This window comes from Pristiophorus japonicus, chromosome 10 (genome assembly GCF_044704955.1).
Source record: "Pristiophorus japonicus isolate sPriJap1 chromosome 10, sPriJap1.hap1, whole genome shotgun sequence".
In the NCBI taxonomy this organism is placed as follows: Eukaryota; Metazoa; Chordata; class Chondrichthyes; family Pristiophoridae; genus Pristiophorus; species Pristiophorus japonicus.
The window spans coordinates 167,121,936-167,141,689 of NC_091986.1; the positions used below are offsets into that span (position 1 = coordinate 167,121,936).

At 42.9% G+C, this 19,754-nt stretch overlaps 1 protein-coding gene across 4 annotated transcripts in view; it reads left to right on the top strand.

Moving 5' to 3' along the window:
• The window catches only part of LOC139275187 (microtubule-associated tumor suppressor candidate 2-like), an 876,619-nt gene that overhangs the window by 561,938 nt on the left and 294,927 nt on the right, over positions 1–19,754 (top strand). For all 4 annotated transcript variants that reach the window (XM_070892299.1, XM_070892303.1, XM_070892301.1 and 1 more), the window contains one exon: positions 294–344. In XM_070892299.1, the coding sequence (XP_070748400.1) occupies positions 294–344 (51 nt within the window). The remainder of the gene's footprint in view (positions 1–293; positions 345–19,754) is intronic.

Below are 19,754 nucleotides of genomic sequence, written 5' to 3' on the forward strand. Positions count from 1 at the left end.
CTCCTGCTGGGGTGTTTGTTTAGAAGCCTGTTCTTTTCATTGGCCAAATTGTGCTAGTTGTCATGCTCAACACTTCCTGGTTCCATGGTGTGCACACAATGAATGTGATCAACAGATGTGGCAGGTACCAAGTAACAGTCAGTCACTTCAGAGTTAACAGTTAATGAAGGAGTCCAGTAAGAAAGATTAGACTATAATGATTGCCACTAATGTCTCCACCAATTCCTTTTTGCATGAAATACTGGGCATCCTGATTTATACAATATTTTGTTATGGTGTATCCTTCCTTTCAGCAGTTTATGGAAGAGTCTTTTCTGGAAATAAAAAGCTTCAGAGGCAAAAATGTAAGTGTCAAAAGCTTCACTGATGTTACTAAGTGACTATTGTAGCTGCTTGTTTAAGACTGAAGTTTTGTTTCCTTGGTATTATTGACCATAAGACGTTGGTTGCACTTTTGTGTCTTCTGGCTTTTTAAAAATTACTGAGTTATTCTATAACATCAGCACTTATGTAAGTGGTGATGAACCGGTTTAAAATATAGCTTGTTCATTTATAATACCCACTACTGATTTGGATTGTTTTTACTGTACTAGATTTTGTGAAATGTTAGTAGTGTAAGAAATCAATGAATGATTAAAGGTATGTGTAAAACCTTTAGCAGTACGTTGTTGCTGAAAAGTAACACTGCTGCATGACTTAATACTAAATAGTCATAACTTTTACAAGTACTACAATCTGCACCACTTAAGCAGCCTCTTAATGGAAGTTTTTAAAAAAATGGAAGCATATACTCCATTCAGGTTTTTGGGTTCTTCAGCAGCTTAGCGGGAACGTTGCCCAGGATTTTAGGGGTCCACAATGTCAATTAGATTTCTATCTTTGTCTGTTTTGTTGACTTAATGGCATCTTATTTCTGTTGCTGTATCATAATCAACCATTTAGGCAATCATAGCACTATGTTCTTTTGATAGGCAACACTGTATTTTGGAAGTTAGGGATATTCCAAGTGTGTGTCAATACTTGCAGCCGTTTCTCCACACAGAAAAGTTGAAAACCACAGTGGAGAAATTGGATCCCATTGCACTGTTTTTCGGGCACAGAATGGGGACAAAAAGCACCAATTTCCTGTGCTGTCTCCCATGCCCCAAGGGCGTGTGAAATACATTCAATACCATGTTGGGTTGGGCAATATACAGGTATCTCAGGAAGCCGTCTAAAACAGTCGTTAATATTAAAACAATATTAATAAGGGCCTAATGCTTCTTTTAGGTCCTCTGCTGGAAATTTATTAAAACTGAACATATACTCTGTTCAGGATTTTGGGTTCTTCAGCAGCTTAATCAGTGGTCCTTAAAGGGACGGCTGGAAGCCATCACCAAAAAGGTAAGTATTTTTGTTTAAATGTAACTTCGTGTAGAGCTGGGGAGCAGGAGGTCTCCTCCCGGTTCCACGGCACTATTGCAGATTGCGCTAGCACCTACCACCCCACCCCCACCCTGGGACTTAGCTGAGGGCTGCTGCTGACATAGTTCCCAGCCCATATTAGTCTTCTTCAAGCCAGTGAACTGGCACTCACTATAAATATGCTGATGAGGACCGGGGCATAATTTCAGTCAAGCCACCGGCTTCTGGCACCCGCTTCCAGAGTGTTGATCTTTCTGCGTCCGAAAATGAGGCAAAAACTAATTTCTAACCCATTCTTCTAGATCGCCATCAGTGTGATACCAACCACTAGGAAGTAGACATGAGCAGCTTGGGTTGATTTGGCCTCTTAAGTAGAAGGAATTACCTAGTTCCTCCATTTGCCAATCCTACCAAAGCATAGCCAAAACTGATTGCGTGTACAGCATCATGACATGAGGAATGTGACAAATAAGGAGTTTCCTCTCATTTTTAATTGTAACAAAGTGAATATATATTTTAATATCTATTATGAGCAAAACTGGGTCATTTTAAATTTATATGACTGAAAGCTTTTGATATCGAGGTGACCTAGAATTGACATTCTACAAGTGGTTAGAAATTGCAGTGCAAGGAAATGTAGGTCCATAGACAACCCAGCCAAACATAGTTGGCCTTGATATAGTAAAACCTTTTAATTACAAAACCATTATGTCAATCAAACCAGGAACACGTTTTAGGACCTATTTGCTTAATGATCAGTCTATTCAATCTGGTTGATTGTTGGCTTGGAATAGACAACCTGAGACATGCTTTGAACCTTTGAACCCCACTGTGAGTGCCAGCTTATTTGTTTGCATAGAGAAAATTTTGATTCCTTTTTCCTGCGAATAGATGAAAGACTTGAACTCAAATCACCTGGTTATCATGGCAAGGCAATGATTGATGACTCCAGACCCTCTCCCTCCGTTTCCTAGTTCTATCTCCCATCACTGCATCATAGCTCACGTGGAGCTGGTTCTCACGGAGCTCTGCAGGCCATTACAGATACCTACATATAAGTGGTCACAGTAGGGACACCACTCCAGGTTTAGTATTTTCAGTGAAGTACCATATCTCTTTTTATGTTTTGCCATGAGTTACAAGTTTTGGAAAAAAGTGCAAGCTTGCTGTACTGCCTATTGCTACTGCTTATCTGTGGGTTTTAATAAACCTGTTTTGCAGTTTATAGCCTACACCACGGTCTGAAAGAGCTGTTCAGAGTTTAGAGGATCACAAGAGGGTACATGCCAGATCCATTTAAATGAAATATAGTAACAGGGGTTTCTGTTTGGTCTCTAAATAACATTACTAGATATTTGCATGTAGAGGCGAACCAGTTTATAGGGGTTACGTAGACATCCTAACTCACCTCACTGTGCTGCTATGTAATCTTGTCAAAGATGGCCAACCTGCATTTATTGCTCAGTTTGAACTCTTGTTTTCCTATTTATTTTTCAAAGATCGTCTAACAAAAATAAACCCTTAGTTGGCTGAATAATAATTTGTAAATAATTTGTAAGCTCCAGTAATACTTTCCCAGTCATTATTTTTATGGCACAGCTTTCAGCTTGTAAACGTATAACTATTAAGCCATGTTGGAAAGACTCCATTTCCAACAAGACCTTTGCTCTGGATAAAAGTTAAAACCTGTGCCAGAAAATAAACACCACAGGAAATTGCCACTTATAATTTGTCAAAGTTCATAACACGTTTCAGCATTACCAAGCTATGCCAGTGTATAAGCAACTTGTCTACCTCCGCTCAGATTTTAAAAATGCATTTTTGCTTATTTTATTTTTGAGAACCAGATTTTCCTTATTTTGAGGTATTTTTCTTCAACTTTTTTTCTTGGTCTTTGCCCAACTATCAGCAGGAAGGTGACCTGTTCTGAAGGCTCTGCCAATATAATTCTGCAGCTGGCTTCTAAGAGGTGGTGAGAACAGCCTGGTGGGTGAAATTTCCCTGCACCCCGATTGGGGGCAGTAACCTTGGGCCGGGACTTTTAGCGCCCAGCATGGAATTGCACTTACCGCCTCTCAAAGGAAGCGGAGCGCAATCTCGTGTGCTCCACTTCCTTTGAGGGCGGTTACCGGGACACTGGAGGAAGCGCTACGCTAATGTTGCACGTGGCGCTGACACACTTCAACGCCCCGCTCCTTCGATTAAAGAGGAGGGTCACTGCGCACTCCGCAAGGCCTCTGATAGACTTCACTAGGCCACCAGGGCAGCCTGTGACCGGGCCAGTAGCCCGGCATCCAACACGATAGCACCCACCATGCTAGGGCTGCCATCGTTGAGCTGACCCGAGAGTCACAACAAAAAAAGATGGCAACCCGGGGTGCCTTTAAGGAGCGCACTGAGAGCAGATATCCGCCAGCTTCATGGGTTGCGAAGTTGCCGTTGACATCTGCTCGTGCTAGCCTCACACTCTGCGGGGCAATTTCCTGCGTGGGGCATTAAGGGGTCAGCGCGGGGCTGTGAGGGTCTCTGCGCACGGCGATGATGTCATCGCTGATTGCGTGGCAGCCTGGGGCGCTAACCATGGTAGCACCTCCGCAAGCTCCCAGGTAATTTCCCGGGAGGTGGTAACGCGCCCCTGCCCCAGGCGAAAAATGCCTTGCTCTCCGGAGGCACTGACGGAGCTATGAAAAGGGGCAATTTTGTCCCCGGGTTTCTTCCTTGCAATTTTACCTCTACACCTAGAGAAAAGTGCTTCGCCTCTGCTGGACATCTCTCCGTAATGACACTGCAAAGGTTGGCAGCCCAGTGTGTGGAGACCCATGGGTACAAACTCATCTGCCACCACTGCATTGTCTCCAATAAGAATATTAAAACCTCCGAAAAAGCCATGCAAACCATTCATGTACAGGACAAATTTAGATCCATGAACAGGAGATATTCAGCCTAGTTTTATCTCCCTGTCTATCTTTTCTAATACCTCAGCAGACCTCGATGTTTCCAATATGTAGAGTCAGATACCTCACTATCCAGTGCCTATGTAATTTTCTGCATTATGTGCTCATATTTTGCATGATGGTGCTACACATTTCAGGACATCAGTAGTGTCAAATTGCGTCATAAATATCTTTGGCCTTTACAACATCTCCTCGCTTCAGTAAAATGTGGGCAGCTTTACCGGTATGCATCATGAATAAATTCAGCTGTGTATTTTTGTATACCCTGAATCTTTTTTTATTATCTGCAGCCTGTGTTTTCCAGATGTGTGCATTCTGCTGTGGGTTTTTTTTAAACCAGCTACAAAGCATTTACTGTTTTTTTTCTTCAAACCTGCCTATTTCAAAAGAATTTGGACCCTGAAAATCCATTACTTACGATCTCAGCGTTTTCGCCATAATCAGTGCCAGTAACCTCCGGCATGACCCCGCAGGAATTTGTGGGCTCAGCTGGAGGAGACCTCATTTGCAAGGGGGCAGTGGGCACTTAAGCCATTATGGGAGCATTTCCAGTGCCCGCCTGCCCCATATGACCAGAAAGTTTGCTGACCACCCATTATTGGGCAGGGTGGGTGCGCAGGACCCCTCCGCTGAGACCATATCCATCCTCCTGTGTAAGGAGGCCAATACAGGTCTCGACATTATTTTTACATTTATTCGGCTTCCAGGCTGCTCCTCTTGCATGGACTTCCTGCTGAGGCCCACTTATGCCCACCTGATAAGCCTTACCTCGCTTGGTGCGCCGGCCTCCAGGCCCACACTGGGTCCCTCCAGAGCTGTAAGTGGGAATTCTTGGCATAGGGATTAAACGCTCCTACTTCAACCTTTTGATGTTGTTGAGCTTATTAGGGATATATGGACGTTCTGCTCTACAGGGCCGACTGCAAACTCCCAGAGTGGGCAGGTGTCCCTGCTTCTGTCCGGTGGGTTCTACTGAACTTCCGCTTGAATTACAACAGGAGTCCAGGGGAACCTTTGAGTACATTTGGAGACTTAATTTGCATGATAGTTAAAAGCAATATGATCGTTAATGCTTTTTTTTATTTATAACTGAAGTACATACTGGCTAATGTATCAATAAATATTTGCACACATATAACAACAACAAAAACTTGTATTTATATAGCACCTATAACATAGTAAAACATCCCAAGATGCTTCACATGAGTGTTATCAAACAGAATTTGACACTGAGCCACAAAAGGAGATATTAGGGCAGATCACCAAATGCATGGTCAAAGAGATAAGTTTTAAGGAGGAAAGAGAGGTAGCGAATCGGAGAGATTTAGGGAGGGAATTCCAGAGCTTACGGCCTTGGCAGCTGAAGGTGTGGCCACGAACGGTGGAGCAATTAAAATTGGGGAGGCTCAAGAGGGCAGAATTAGAGGACTGCAGATGTCTTGGAGGGTTGTAGGGCTGGAAAAGATTGCAGAGATACATCGGTGTTATGTATGCAATAAAGGTTCAGACTGAGTACTGTTTAACTAAGCAAGGTACAACCTTGTTCTGCTTTATTTAGGCGCAAAGTGTCTTGACTCACAAAATGGCTGGCCTTTTATACCAGAGCAGCACCATGTGCGTGCTGCTCAGTGGCCTCCAACAATGACACCATCTGGTGGCTACAAACAGCATGTACATACATGACAATCGGTCAGTTTGTTCAAAAATAAATATTTTCCATGAACCAATCAAATATAACTTGCGTTCTTTGTTGCCTCAGTTTAAACTGACTAAGCAAGCATTTTCTAATGCTGTCTTTATGTTGCACTTGCTGCATTGGTACGAAACTAAGGGCTGGATATTAGGCTTTTCTGTTTTCAGGGCGAAAACGGAGGCAGAGCGGGAAAGTTACTGGCCGGGAATAGGTTGTACTTTAGTAAGGAATTTTCACCATCTGGACCCTGCGCCAGGTGCGCAGCGCGAAGGGAGGCGTTGTACAACATTTGAAGCGCAAAAATGAGAAACTCGTGAACTGAAGTGCTGGGCCGTGTGCACTCCGAGAGAGGCCTTGGGGGGGGCGGGGGGGTGGCGGCGGCTGGCGGGGAACCCTTAAAAAAAAAAACACAAAAACATTCCTAACGTCACCACAATTCAAATCACAAAAAAAAATTAAAAGAACAAACACTCGCGCACTTACCTGTACAGCACTTTACCTTCCTCACTGCCTGGTTTCCCAGGCAGTCATTACGAGGCATGATTCCAGGCGTACGGGTTGGGTTCGAGTCAAAACTCCGATGGTTTAACAACGAGAGACGTTGCACACTCAGCGCAGCTCTTCCATGCTAAGCGTTGCCACAAAAATGGACCCGAGGATCGCGACTATTCGCAGGAGAACTCGCTGCCCCATTTCATGCCGCTCCAGGGCGAAACCCGGAGTGCAAAGCACCGGAAAATCAAGCCCAAAGAATTTTACCATGCCAGTACCAAAATTACAGTACAGCGCTACCAGTACCAATGTATTTTAGCGTGAGCTAGACTACCTCCAAGAAGCAGTATTCAGTACTTTCAAAGAAATCTGTAATTCCCTCTCTCCTCCTTTAACACGCTGCTTAAAACCTACATCTTGGTCACTTGTCTTTGCAAAGGGGAACTTAAAACAATCACTATCACTAAGGAAAAAGTATTTTGTAAAATAATGGGACTAAAGGCGGACAAGTCCCCTGGCCTTAATGGCTTGCATTCCAGGGTCTTAAAAGAAGTGGCTGCAGTGATAGTGGATGTATTGGTTGTAATCTACCAAAGTTCCCTGAATTCTGGAGAGGTCCTAGTGGATTGGAAAACCGCAAATGTAACACCCCTATTTAAAAAAGGAGGCAGACAAAAGCTGGAACATATAGACCAGTTAGCCTAAAATCAGTCATTGGGAAAATGCTGGAGTCCATTATTAAAGAGGCAGTAGCAGGACATTTGGAAAAGCAAAATTCAATCATGCATAGTCAGCATGGTTTTATGAAAGGGAAATCATGTTTGACAAATTTGCTGGAGTTCTTTGAGGATGTAACGAGCAGGGTGGCTAAAGGGGAACCTGTGGATGAGGTGTATTTGGATTTCCAGAAGACATTCAATAAGGTGCCACATAAAAGGTTACTGCACAAGATAAAAGCTCATGGGGTTGGGGGTAATATGTTAGCATGGATAGCGGATTGACTAACTAACAGAAAACAGAGAGTCGGGATAAATGGGTCATTTTCCGGTTGGCAAACAGTAACTAGTGGGATGCCACAGTGATTGGTGCGGGGGCCTCAACTATTTACAGTCTATATTAATGACTTGGATGAAGGGACTGAGTGTAATGTAGCCAAGTTTGCTGATGATACAAAGATGGGTGGGAAAGCAAATTGCGAGGAAGAAGGAACAAATCTGCAAAGGGATATGGACAGGTTAAGTGAGTGGGCAAACATTTGGCAGATGGAGTATAATGTTGGAAAGTGTGAGGTTATCCACTTTGGCAGGAAAAATAAAAAAGCAAATTATCATTTAAATGGAGAAAGATTACAAAATGCTACTATACAGAGGGACCTAGGGGTCCTTGGGCATGAAACACAAAAGGTTAGTATGCAGGTACAGCAAGTAATTAGGAAGGCAAATGGAATGGTTGCCTTTATTGCAAGGGGGATGGAGTATAAAAGCAGGGAAGTACTGCTGCAACTGTACAAGGTATGGTGAGACCACATCTAGAGTACTGTGTACAGTTTTGGTCTCCTTATTTAAGGAAGGATATACTTGCATTGGAGGCAGTTCAGAGAAGATTCACTAGGTTGATTCCTGAGATGAAGGGGTTGATTTATGAAGAAATGTTGGGCCTATACTCATTGGAGTTTAGAAGAATAAGAGGTGATCTTATTGAAAGATACTGAGAGGACTCGACAAAATAGATTTAGAGAGGATTTTTCCATACGTGGAGGAATCTAGAACTAGGGGGCATAGTTTAAGAATAAGGGGTTGCCCATTTAGAACTGTGATGAGGAAGAATTTCTTCTCTCAGAGGGTAGTAAATCCGTGGAATTCTCTGCCCCAGAGAACTGTGGAGGCTGGGTCATTGAATATAATTAAGGTGGAGATAGACAGATTTTTGAAAGATAAGGGAGTGAAGGGTTATGGGGAGCGGGCAGGGAAGTGGAGCTGAGCCCAAGATCAGATCAGCCATGATATTATAGAATGGCGGACCAGGCTCGAGGGGCCGAATGGCCTACTCCTGCTCCTATTTCTTATGTTCTTATGTTGTCCTAATATCTCCTATGTGTCTCGATTATCATCTTCTGTTTGATAACACTCTTGTGAAGTGCCTTGGGACATTTTGTTACGTTAATGTCACTATATAAATGTAAGTTGTTGCTTTATTTACTTAAAAATGTCTTTAAGGCTCCCTCGGTTAGTAAGAGCACTGTTTTGTGTTAATCCGAACCAAAAAGACCAACAAGACCCCAGGTTTATATCCCAGTTTGTGCTGGATTAGCTGATCTCAGTAATACTGACATTTCGTGTGCCTGGTAAAAGCTGTATATCCACTGCTATTGTTTCATCTAAGTTGTACCTCGAAACAAAGTCAAGAACTGCCTGTAAAATTTTCATGGCATTTTGGAGCACTTGGTCTTTTGTTTAAGACAACACACAGCAGTATATTATCACAAATTGAATTGCTTGAGAGAGACTCATCTAATAAATGCAACCAAAAAAACATGGTTATAATACAATATAAGAATGAAATATCACTATAGATGGAAACATTAATGAGTTGACTGACAAGATAGATTATCAAATATGCTATGTTGCAGCACTACAAATATTTTAATTGCTATTCCCTGAGTAATACCAGCTAAACCATCTATTAGTCACATACACAGATATGTATTTTCATTTTGATATTAGATACACTATAATATTGATCTGTTAGAGAAAGTTATCATCTTGGGGAATGGGCTTGTTAATATGGGAGGATGCTGTATAAAAAAAATATGTTCTCGTGTTTAAAGTGGAAATAAAAGTTTTTCTTAAATCTGGACATGACAGCATCTAATCTCCACAATGCCCTCCTTCCTGCACAGATACAGAGGAGCTCTGCACTAATCTTCATCATCAAAGCAGACCAGTAATCTTCCAGTGTTTTCACTGATTGCACTTCCACTTTTTTAGAACTGCCATTGACGTTCAGCTGATGGGTTTTATCATGGGCTCCAAGTAGGAGATTGTTTTTGATTCTGATGTCCTGCCTAAGTACTCAAGAACAAGGTGGGTGGCTGATAGAACTGCACAGCTAGCCACAGAACACCAGCTATTATGTTAAATAAAGGGTTAGAATTTGCCCATTGACCATGAATAGAGGGAAAATATAGCCTTAATGATACAGAGACATATAGTGCATTTATTATTTTATATATATATATAGAAATAACGAATTGATTTGGTTCTGGAGGGAAACAATTTATATATTTTTTTGTAAAATCTATTGTAAACTGAAAATGAACAGCTTACTTTTCACAGTGTGCAGCAGCTCCATCTGCCCATAGTGAAGCGTAAAAGTAACCTCTTCACATTGTCTGATAGAATTTAATGATTTTGTTTTAATTGTTTTCTTCTGTAGAAACTGCAGGCAATTGAAAAGTATCTGGTATTCATGGAAAATACAACCATTTTTAATGCTGCACATTTCAAGATTTTGTTTTGCAGTTTGACAGTTTGTTTTGTAGATTGCAAGGCTATAAGGCTATATGTTAGGGAAGAAAAACAGGGTACATTAATAGGAAAGAATGTGAATCATCATGGAATGAAGTATACCTATGCTTAGAATTCTAATTTTGGTCTTGTCTAACTATAGTGTGCATTATTAATGAGCCAATTTTTACTATTGAAGCCATTATTTTCATGGTATGATTGCAATAGTCTTTAATACGATGCATGCACGAGATGGATATAAGTATCAGTTAGTAAGGGAAGGTTGTCCCAACATATTGTAAAATTCTTGTTTTTAAGAATCGTTGTTGGGTTTAGTAATTGGGACCTTGTTTCACAGAAACTCAGTTGCAATTGTTCTTTGAGCACTCTTTAGACCTACAGCCGGGACTGGAGCGCAACAAGGTTAGTACTTGCTGACATCACGCAGGGATTTCCGGAGGTTGCCCTTATTCCGTATGCAGTGAGCTCTTGGCCCAGACTGGGTCTACCAGTGGGAGCTTGCTGCCAGCCGGGTGTGGGGAATAGTGTGCAGCTGTAACTACTAAAGGTCGATTCAATGCCTTGATTTCAAAATTCTCATCCTTGTTTTCAAATCCCTCAATGGCCTCACCCCTCCCCATCTCTGTAATCGCCCCCAGTCCCACAACCCCCCCCGAGATGTCTGCACTCCTCTAATTCTGCCCTCTTGAGCATCCTTGATTATAATTGGTCAGTCATTGGTGGCCATGCCTTCTGTTGCCTAGGCCCCAAGGGCTCAATTTTCCCCAAGCCCGTTTTCTGTCATATTGCCAGAGTTACGCCCATTTTTCTAAGCCAGAAATGCACCAGAAATATTTTGCCAAAGTTTCCCCGATGTATAATTCGAATTTGGCGGCACGCAGTGTGCCTTGGAGGTGGAGTCTGCTGTCTGCGCAAAAAAATGATGCCGCACGTTTTTGACGTCGTTCCAATGGACGCACATGCTCAGTACAGCTCGGATTTGGCAATCGGCCATTTTTAAAGAGTCAGTTCTGTGTGTTACAAGTGCTGCGTGAGAGCATTGGAAAAATCGCAGCTGCAGCAGTACAAGATGCAACGCAGTGTAAGGACCAAGAATTTCTTACAGGAAGAAGTGGAGGCACTAGTTACTGTGATTGAAAACAAATGGCAGGAGCTGGACACCAGCAGAGGTCACAGAAAAGTTCCCCCAAAAGAAATGAAGAAACACTGGAACCAAGTTGCAGAAGATTATTACGCAGTGGTGACCACCACGAGATCTGGAGGCCAGTGTAAAAAGAAATGGCAGGACCTTGGTCAAGTAGTTAGTGTAAATAATATTTTCATTTATTTAATACAATTGTAAATGTGACCAGCTGTATATGTCCCACCCAGCAGAAAGACACCCTCTCTAAAAAGTTGCATTTTCATCTTTGCAGAGGAAGGTGGCACATAATAAAAGGGAAAGAACTCGAACAGGAGGAGGCCCGGCAAATCTGCACCCACTGACACCCTTAGAAGAGAGGGTCGCTGCTTTGCTGGGTCCTGCCTGGAAAAAAGCAGTCAGTACAGCACAAGCTGGGCCCACACTCGAGAGAGAGGGTAAGTCCTTCAAATTCATCGTGGCCCTTCAAATCAACCTACTGCCTGGCCTGCGATGTGTGAGCCTACTCATGCCACCCATCCTGCCCCCTCCTTTGCTGCTAACCATTTGACTGTTCTGTTATATTTTGCTGAACTTGAAGCCAACCCTGACGATGCAGAAGAAGATTCAGATGCGGAGGAGCCTGAAGAGAACATCTTCCAATCCATCCATGGGGGTGAGGGGGAGTGGATGGAACTGGATGAAGCTCCCACTGTTGTACTGACTTTGGAGGAGGTGCCACTCATGGAGATGACAACCCCTTCCGTGACTAATGGTTTGAGTGTTGGTGGGACATTCCATGGTTTCACATCTTTCGAGGTTGTGGGTCCCAGTGGTGTGGTGCAGCGAGGCACACCTAGAGCCCCACCATCCCAGGCTGCGGGTCCCAGTGTTGGGGTGCGAGTCACACCCATGGGGAGGAGGGGAAGGAGAGCTCGACCGTGCTCTCCTGAGGTGCAGGATGTAACAGACGTGGTTCAGATGATGTCATTGAGTGTGGAGAGCATTGACCTTACCCGATCACTCCTGGATGCCATCAGTGGGACGAGTGATGAGGTAGCGGGACTGTCGGGAGAAGTAACGACAATGACACGAGAAATGGGAACGATATCCGGGACCATCAATGAGGGAATAGTGGCTATGAGGGAGGGATTGTCAAAGGTAGTGCAAACCACGTCACTGACCGTGAGAGAGGGAATGTTGCAGGTCATTGAGACACTGTCAGGGCGCATGAGGGACGGCATGTTGGGGTTAGCTGCTGCAATAAGGGAACAAGCCCATTGACAGAATCAACTGTCACTCCCACGCCAATCCCCACACCAGTCTCTAAAGAACCCAACTTGCTGCCTGGGCCCTCCAACTTGCTGCCTGACGCTGACGCCCCCCACCCTCAAGAGGTGCGCAGTACCCGAGATGTTAGAAAGAATAAGCTTGACATCAAGCCCAGAATCTCTGTGCCACCGCCTGCGGGCAGGGGTGGTGGAGTGTCCAAGATCAAGCGCAGCGGGCGGTCTTAGAATAAGGGGGCTGAGAGATGGGTGCAGCCTCTGCTTGCTGCTGTTGTTATTATTGTTACTTTTGTAACTGTTCTCAACTTAAAAATTTTTTGTAAGTTAAGTAAATTTCCAAGTTTATAAATGATCTTAAAGTTTTTAAGTGATCTTAAAGAGTGATATTAAAGTAAAGTTTGATACAAGAATAATTTCATTAAAGTTAAGTATATTGTAAACTATTGAATAAAATATATTTTCCATTAAAACTGAATCATGTTCCATTAACACACATTATGGAACAGCTCCAATCAGTAAACATATCCATGTTGAATAGTTGTCGCTGAGCCCTCAGGCATCAGTAAAGCATTCACGGATGAGCTGCTGGTGCAAGGCTCGAGCAATCGTTAAAGGGGCACGATGGCCGCCCTCCTCGTGCTCCAGCCTCAGGCACTTGCATGGCTTCCTCATCCTCGTCGTGCTCCTCCTCCTCCTCCTCGTCACCTGCATCTTCCACATCATTATCATCAGCCACTCTCACTTCCACTACCAGGTGCTGCTGTCTCATGATGGCTAAGTTATGTAGCATGCAGCACACAACAGTGAACTGACCGACAATCTCAGGGGAGTACAGCAAGTAGCCTCCAGAGTGGTATGAACACCTGTCTCGATATACCCGAGGTGGGTAAGGCCTCCTGCCCAGCACCCTACCGGCTCTGATGTTCCTTAAGCGATGAAGTCAAATCAATTGTCTCCTATGTAGCACCATGAATGATGCAGAAGGCTCGCACAGGGTATGGCATTGTCAGTATTGCACCCATACTTAAATTTAACCTTTGAAAGAAGCTCAAAATGGCAGGAAAGCAGGCAGCACAGGTTCACAGTTGTATCTCTCCAGGTCTGTATGGATGGACCACACCCAAAGGTCTTGTGACTTCTCTCTCTCGTTCCCTCCCTCCCTCCCCTCCCCTCCCACGGCTTGTTTTGTAGCCGCACCCCAAGCCGCTGTGTTCGTGATTCTTACAGTGTTCTTGACTCCCTCCAAAATCTTCGATTTAAAAACAATGGCATCTTTCAGTGCAGATTTGTGACTGTGCGCTGGCTTTCTTAACTCACCTGAAGATTTTTCAGGAGTGGCCAGATACGCCGACCTAAGAGAAAAAAATGTTGACCAAACTGCGAACAATTGAAAAAAACCGGCGCAGACATGAGGGAACGCCATCTATGACGTAAAAAAAACTGGCCTAGAAAAATCGTAACTAAGTCAGTTACGCCGGCGCAGATGGCGGGGGAAACTTGGAAAAAAAAAATGCCAGAAAAAACAGCACGCGCCAAAAAAAAGCGTAAATGACCGGGGAAAATTGAGCCCAAAGATCTGGAATTCCCTGCCTAAACCTCTCTGCCTCGCTACCGCTCTCTCCTCCTTTAAGACGCTCCTTAAAACCTACCTCTTTGACCAAGCTTTTGGTCACTGCCCTAATTTCTCCTTATGTGGCTTGGTATCAAATTATTTGTCTCGCAATACTCCTGTGAAGTGTCTTCGTTAAAGGCGCTATACAAATGCAAGTTGTTGTTGTTGATTCATTGCTGCTGGGAAGAAAACTGAAAATGGTTGGCCAAAGAAACAGAGCAGCTCCATTTTCAACTGTGCCCAAAGAGTTTTCTTTTTAGGATGCAGAATATGGTATTAGCAGATCAAAGGATGGGCATCCATGGTAATTATGGAAAGGACTGTTAATGGATGTGGCCCATAGGTATGGGTCTCATCCTACTATAACACTTTTACCGGCTGCAACAGTGTCTTTCTGCGCCCTTGGCTGTAGGTGTGCCTCCACCATCTGCACTATTGTTCGGCCTTTGGATGGCAAGTTGTGGAGCATTGCTTCCTGATGTCTATAGTGTGTTTAATAATTCCTTTTGGTTGCATGAGCCTTATTGTATCCTCAGTGTGTGGCTTTTTGTAGCTGTCTCAACGATGTCACAAGCCATAGTTGAAGAGGATAGCATTAGTTTTCTCAAAGTCAGCCTTGCTATCTGGCTTCTTGTTCAAAAGGTCCAGTAGAGAGGATTGTCTTAAGGTGAAGGTGTGACGACTGCTGCCTAGGAAGCAGACATTAACCAGTATAATTCTGTATTGTTCATCACTTACCACTTGGGGGGAAACCTCTTGTGGCTCAGGTATGAGATTGTTTACTTAGACTCGGATGGCTACATTAGTGCCATCAAAAATGCCCTTGATTGTAGGAAAACCTACAGCGTGAAAAAAAAAGTATAGGGCTTTCTCATTCTGCCACCGGGTTTCTCGTCTTGGAAACAACGCATTATTGGTCTGTTTGATATACCTATGAACTCTGGCTTGACTGATGTTGCTGATGTGCCCTGCAGTAGCTTGAACTGAGGCATAACTATTCAGGGTTGTGGTAACCTTGATGGCAACCTGTGATGGACATTGTCTGCAGTTTAGATTAAAGCAGACAATACAGTTCTGTCACTGCCTCCCAGATGACGCAAAGCCTGCAAAGACATGGCCCAGAAATCCAGGTTTCGACTGGATTCTAGAAAAAAGAAGCATACTTACCTGAAGCTGCTGTGACCATGAGAGATCCCGGTCCTGAGGCCTCCACTGACTGCGTGTCGCAGCGCGTGCACATCAGGACATGCGCAGGGCTGGAGCTGCAGTCACATGGCTCTGGGTAGCCAATCAAGGTAAAGTATGTTCTCATTCATAATAATGGGAACTCCGTAAGTTGAAGTGCTCATTATTATGAATTAGAAATCCCCCAAACGCACAAAACATTAATAAAAAATAGAAAAAGTACACTACATATTTAACATTAATTTAAATTAGTTATTTATGTATTATTAAAAATATATATTTTTTTGATTTTTTAAAAAGTGTTTTTAATTATGCTTTAAAATAAATTTAATGTAGTGGGCAGGGTTTTTAACAATAAAATGTGTTTTTAAAATTTTATTTTTTATGTTTTATGTTTTAAGTGTGTTTTAAAACTCTTATGTCTGTAAAAGTAGGCTATGCGCCTGCTTTTATCAGGCGTAAGAATTTTCAGGACATCCGCTGGGCAAGATATGGGTAAGTATCGCAATCTTGCCCATGCGAATGTCCCGGATGTGCAGATGCGTTGGATCTGTCAAGCTCCAGCTTGACAGATCGGAAAAGCCGGTTTGCAGCACATGCGCATTGTACGCTGAAAACCAGCTTATACGATGCCTTCCCGGGTCCGTACACAGTCAGTACGGACCCGGGAGACTAGAATTTCTGGAAGTGTTTCTTGGTCATTCCCCTCTTTAAAAGTACTTGTGTCAATAGCTCAGGTCCTAGCAACCATGGGAGCCATTTCACAAGAGTGCGGTTGGTGAAACAGCTGGAATGCTGATAGTTGTGTGAATGGCATTAATTAGGGCCTCGCTTACAAACCATTATATGTCATCAGTGCCAGAAGAAAATGCTAACAGAAATTTGTATGGGGCGCTAATTAGCAAAGATAATTCTCCACCCCAATTTCCCATTAGTTTTGTCCATTGCTTAATCCATTCTTTTGGCAAAACCAAGTGGAAAAACTTGGATGTGCACTTAAAGTGCCATAACCTACAGGCTACGGACCAAGAGCTGGAAAGTGGGATTCGGCTGGATAGGTCTTGGTCAGGCGGCGCGGACACGATGGGCCAAAATGGCCTCCTTCTGTGCTGTAAAATTTCTATGATTCTATGAATCTATCTTATTTTAATATCTTAATGGCTATTATTTATCCATGTGAAAAATTTCATCTGTTAATTTGTGGCACTCCTGATGGTTAAGACTTTATACCAAGAGCCTTGTTTCATGAAATTTAGCTTTATCTGTAAAAAAATGGTAGTAAATACATTTTTGGTACATACAGTGCGTGGAGGAATTCTTTCCCTGTAATATGCCATGAACCCAAATATTCAATTTGCATCATGACCCCACATACTGAATAAGTTGCAGATGCACACATCATATTTTTCAGTTAGATGGAAAAGGTTGGTGCAGAATGTTGCAGATCTCAGTGGCAAAGCAAAGGGAGGGAGAGAATTTCCGCAGAGTCAATCTCTGTCCGTAACTTTGGTGGAATCTCGATGCAATCCCCGGAGAAATGAAATAAATGATTATTTTTAGACAATACTGTTTTCCAGTTGTTCCACCAAAGTTATGCTGAGAGGTCAGGAAAACCTCTGTAAATTCCAAGTGACTATTTGTTCAAACTATCTGTGATATGATCTGTCACATGCCCCTCCTTTCACTTCTTGATTTTAGTTGTATATATTGTGACCAAAATAAAGTTATTCAACAAATTTTTTTTATATATTTGATGTAAATTGATCAAATTATGGTGGAGATCATTTATTTCTCCACCACACAATTCTGATGAGATTTTTAAGTGATTGATGGAATGCAGAGGACATGATAATCTTCCATCTTTTTAAAACAACAGTATTTAACACTAAGATAATATTGCTCGGTTATCTGAGTTCTGGAATTTTGCCATCTTGTCGTAATAAACAAGATTGATGCAGGGTGAAAGATTTAACAGTTAATTGCGGCAATGCAACTGCTGTGCCAAGACACTCTAAACCAGTTTTGTTGATCTTATTTATATTGTAAAGAATGTCTATTTGTTTGCCAACTGCTTCCAATGAAGTTGAAAAAACAGGTTATACACGGTATTTACTATCTTTACATCTAGTTCATGTTTTGTTTGACATTGGTTTTGGTGATATTCAAAGCTGAATCTTAGAGCAGAGAAGGTTAAGGGGAGATTTAATAGAGGGGTCCAATATTATAAGGAGTTTTCATACAGCAAATAAGGAGAGACTATTTTCACTGGCAGGTGGGTCAGTAACCAGTGGAGGCAAGATTGAAGATAATAGTCAAAAGAACAAGAGGAGAATTTTTTTTACTCAGTGAATTATGATCCGGAATGCACTGCCTGAAAGGGTGGTGGAAGCAGATTCAATAGTAACTTTCAAAAGTGAATTGGATATATACTTGCTGAGCTATGGGGAAAGAATGGCGGAGCAGCCCCTCGAGCCTGCTCCGCCATTCAACAAGATCATGGCTGATCTGGTCGTGGACTCAGCTCCACTTACCCGCCCGCTCCCCATAACCCTTAATTCCCTTATTGGTTAAAAATCTATCTATCTGTGACTTGAATATATTCAATGAGCTAGCCTCAACTGCTTCCTTGGGCAGAGAATTCCACAGATTCACAACCCTCTGGGAGAAGAAATTCCTTCTCAACTCGGTTTTAAATTGTCTCCCCCGTATTTTCTGTTAAGCAGCTAATGTAACGCCCCTGTTTAAAAAAGGGGGCAGATAAAAGGCAGGTTACTATAGGCCGGTTAGTTTAACATCTGTAGTGGGGAAAATACTTGAAGCTATCATTAAGGAAGAAATAGCGGGACATCTAGATAGGAATAGTGCAATCAAGCAGACGCAACATGGATTCATGAAGGGGAAATCATGTTTAACTAATTTACTGGAATTCTTTGAGGATATGATGAGCATGGTGGATCGAGGTGTACCGATGGATGTGGTGTATTTAGATTTCCAAAAGGCATTCGATAAGGTGCCACACAAAAGGTTACTGCAGAAGATAAAGGTACGCGGAGGCAGAGGAAATGTATTAGCATGGATCAAGAATTGGCTGGCTAACAGAAAGCAGAGAGTCGGGATAAATGGGTCCTTTTCAGGTTGGAAATCGGTGGTTAGTGGTGTGCCACAGGGATCGGTGCTGGGTCCACAACTGTTTACAATATACATAGATGACTTGGAAGAGGGGACAGAGTGTAGTGCAACAAAATTTGCAGATGACACAAAGATTAGTGAGAAAGCGGGTTGTGTAGAGGACACAGAGAGGCTGCAAAGAGATTTAGATAGGTTAAGCGAATGGGCTAAGGTTTGGCAGATGGAATACAATGTCGGAAAATGTGAGGTCATCCACCTTGGAAAAAAAAACAGTAAAAGGGAATATTATTTGAATGGGGAGAAATTACAACATGCTGCGGTGCAGAGGGACCTGGGGGGTCCTTGTGCATGAATCCCAGAAAGTTAGTTTGCAGGTGCAGCAGGTAATCAGGAAGGCGAATGGAATGTTGGCCTTCATTGCGAGAGGGATAGAGTACGAAAGCAGGGAGGTCCTGCTGCAACTGTACAGGGTATTGTTGAGGCCACACCTGGAGTACTGCGTGCAGTTTTGGTCACCTTACTTAAGGAAGGATATACTAGCTTTGGAGGGGGTACAGAGAAGATTCACTAGGCTGATTCCAGAGATGAGGGGGTTACCTTATGATGATAGATTGAGTAGACTGGGTCTTTACTCGTTGGAGTTCAGAAGGATGAGGGGTGATCTTATAGAAACATTTAAAATAATGAAAGGGATAGACAAGATAGAGGCAGAGAGGTTGTTTCCACTGGTCGGGGAGACTAGAACTAGGGGGCACAGCCTCAAAATACGGGAGAGACAATTTAAAACCGAGTTGAGAAGGAATTTCTTCTCCCAGAGGGTTGTGAATCTGTGGAATTCTCTGCCCAAGGAAGCAGTTGAGGCTAGCTCATTGAATGTATTCAAATCACGGATAGATAGATTTTTAACCAATAAGGGTATTAAGGGTTATGGGGAGCGGGCGGGTAAGTGGAACGGAGTCCTTGGCCAGATCAGCCATGATCTTGTTGAATGGCGGAGCAGGCTCGAGGGGACAGATGGCTTACTCCTGTTCCAAATTCTTATGTTCTTATGGCCACTCTAGGAGGATCAGTAAAACCTTCTCATAGCCTCTAGGAAATGGAATTTTCTGCAGCAAATCTCTCAATATCACTAGTAACTTCCCAGCTGAAGTTTCACTCATAGTATGTGTCTAATTAAACTGCACCTAGTTACAGTACATAATAAGCCTGCTGCTAGACACAGTGTACCATTTTAAATTGTATCAGTTGCATCTGGACCTTCCTTCACGACATCATCAGCTATCATCCAAACACAATTTTATTGGTGGCAAATAAATTAATGGATCCATATTAATTAACAATGAAAGGGG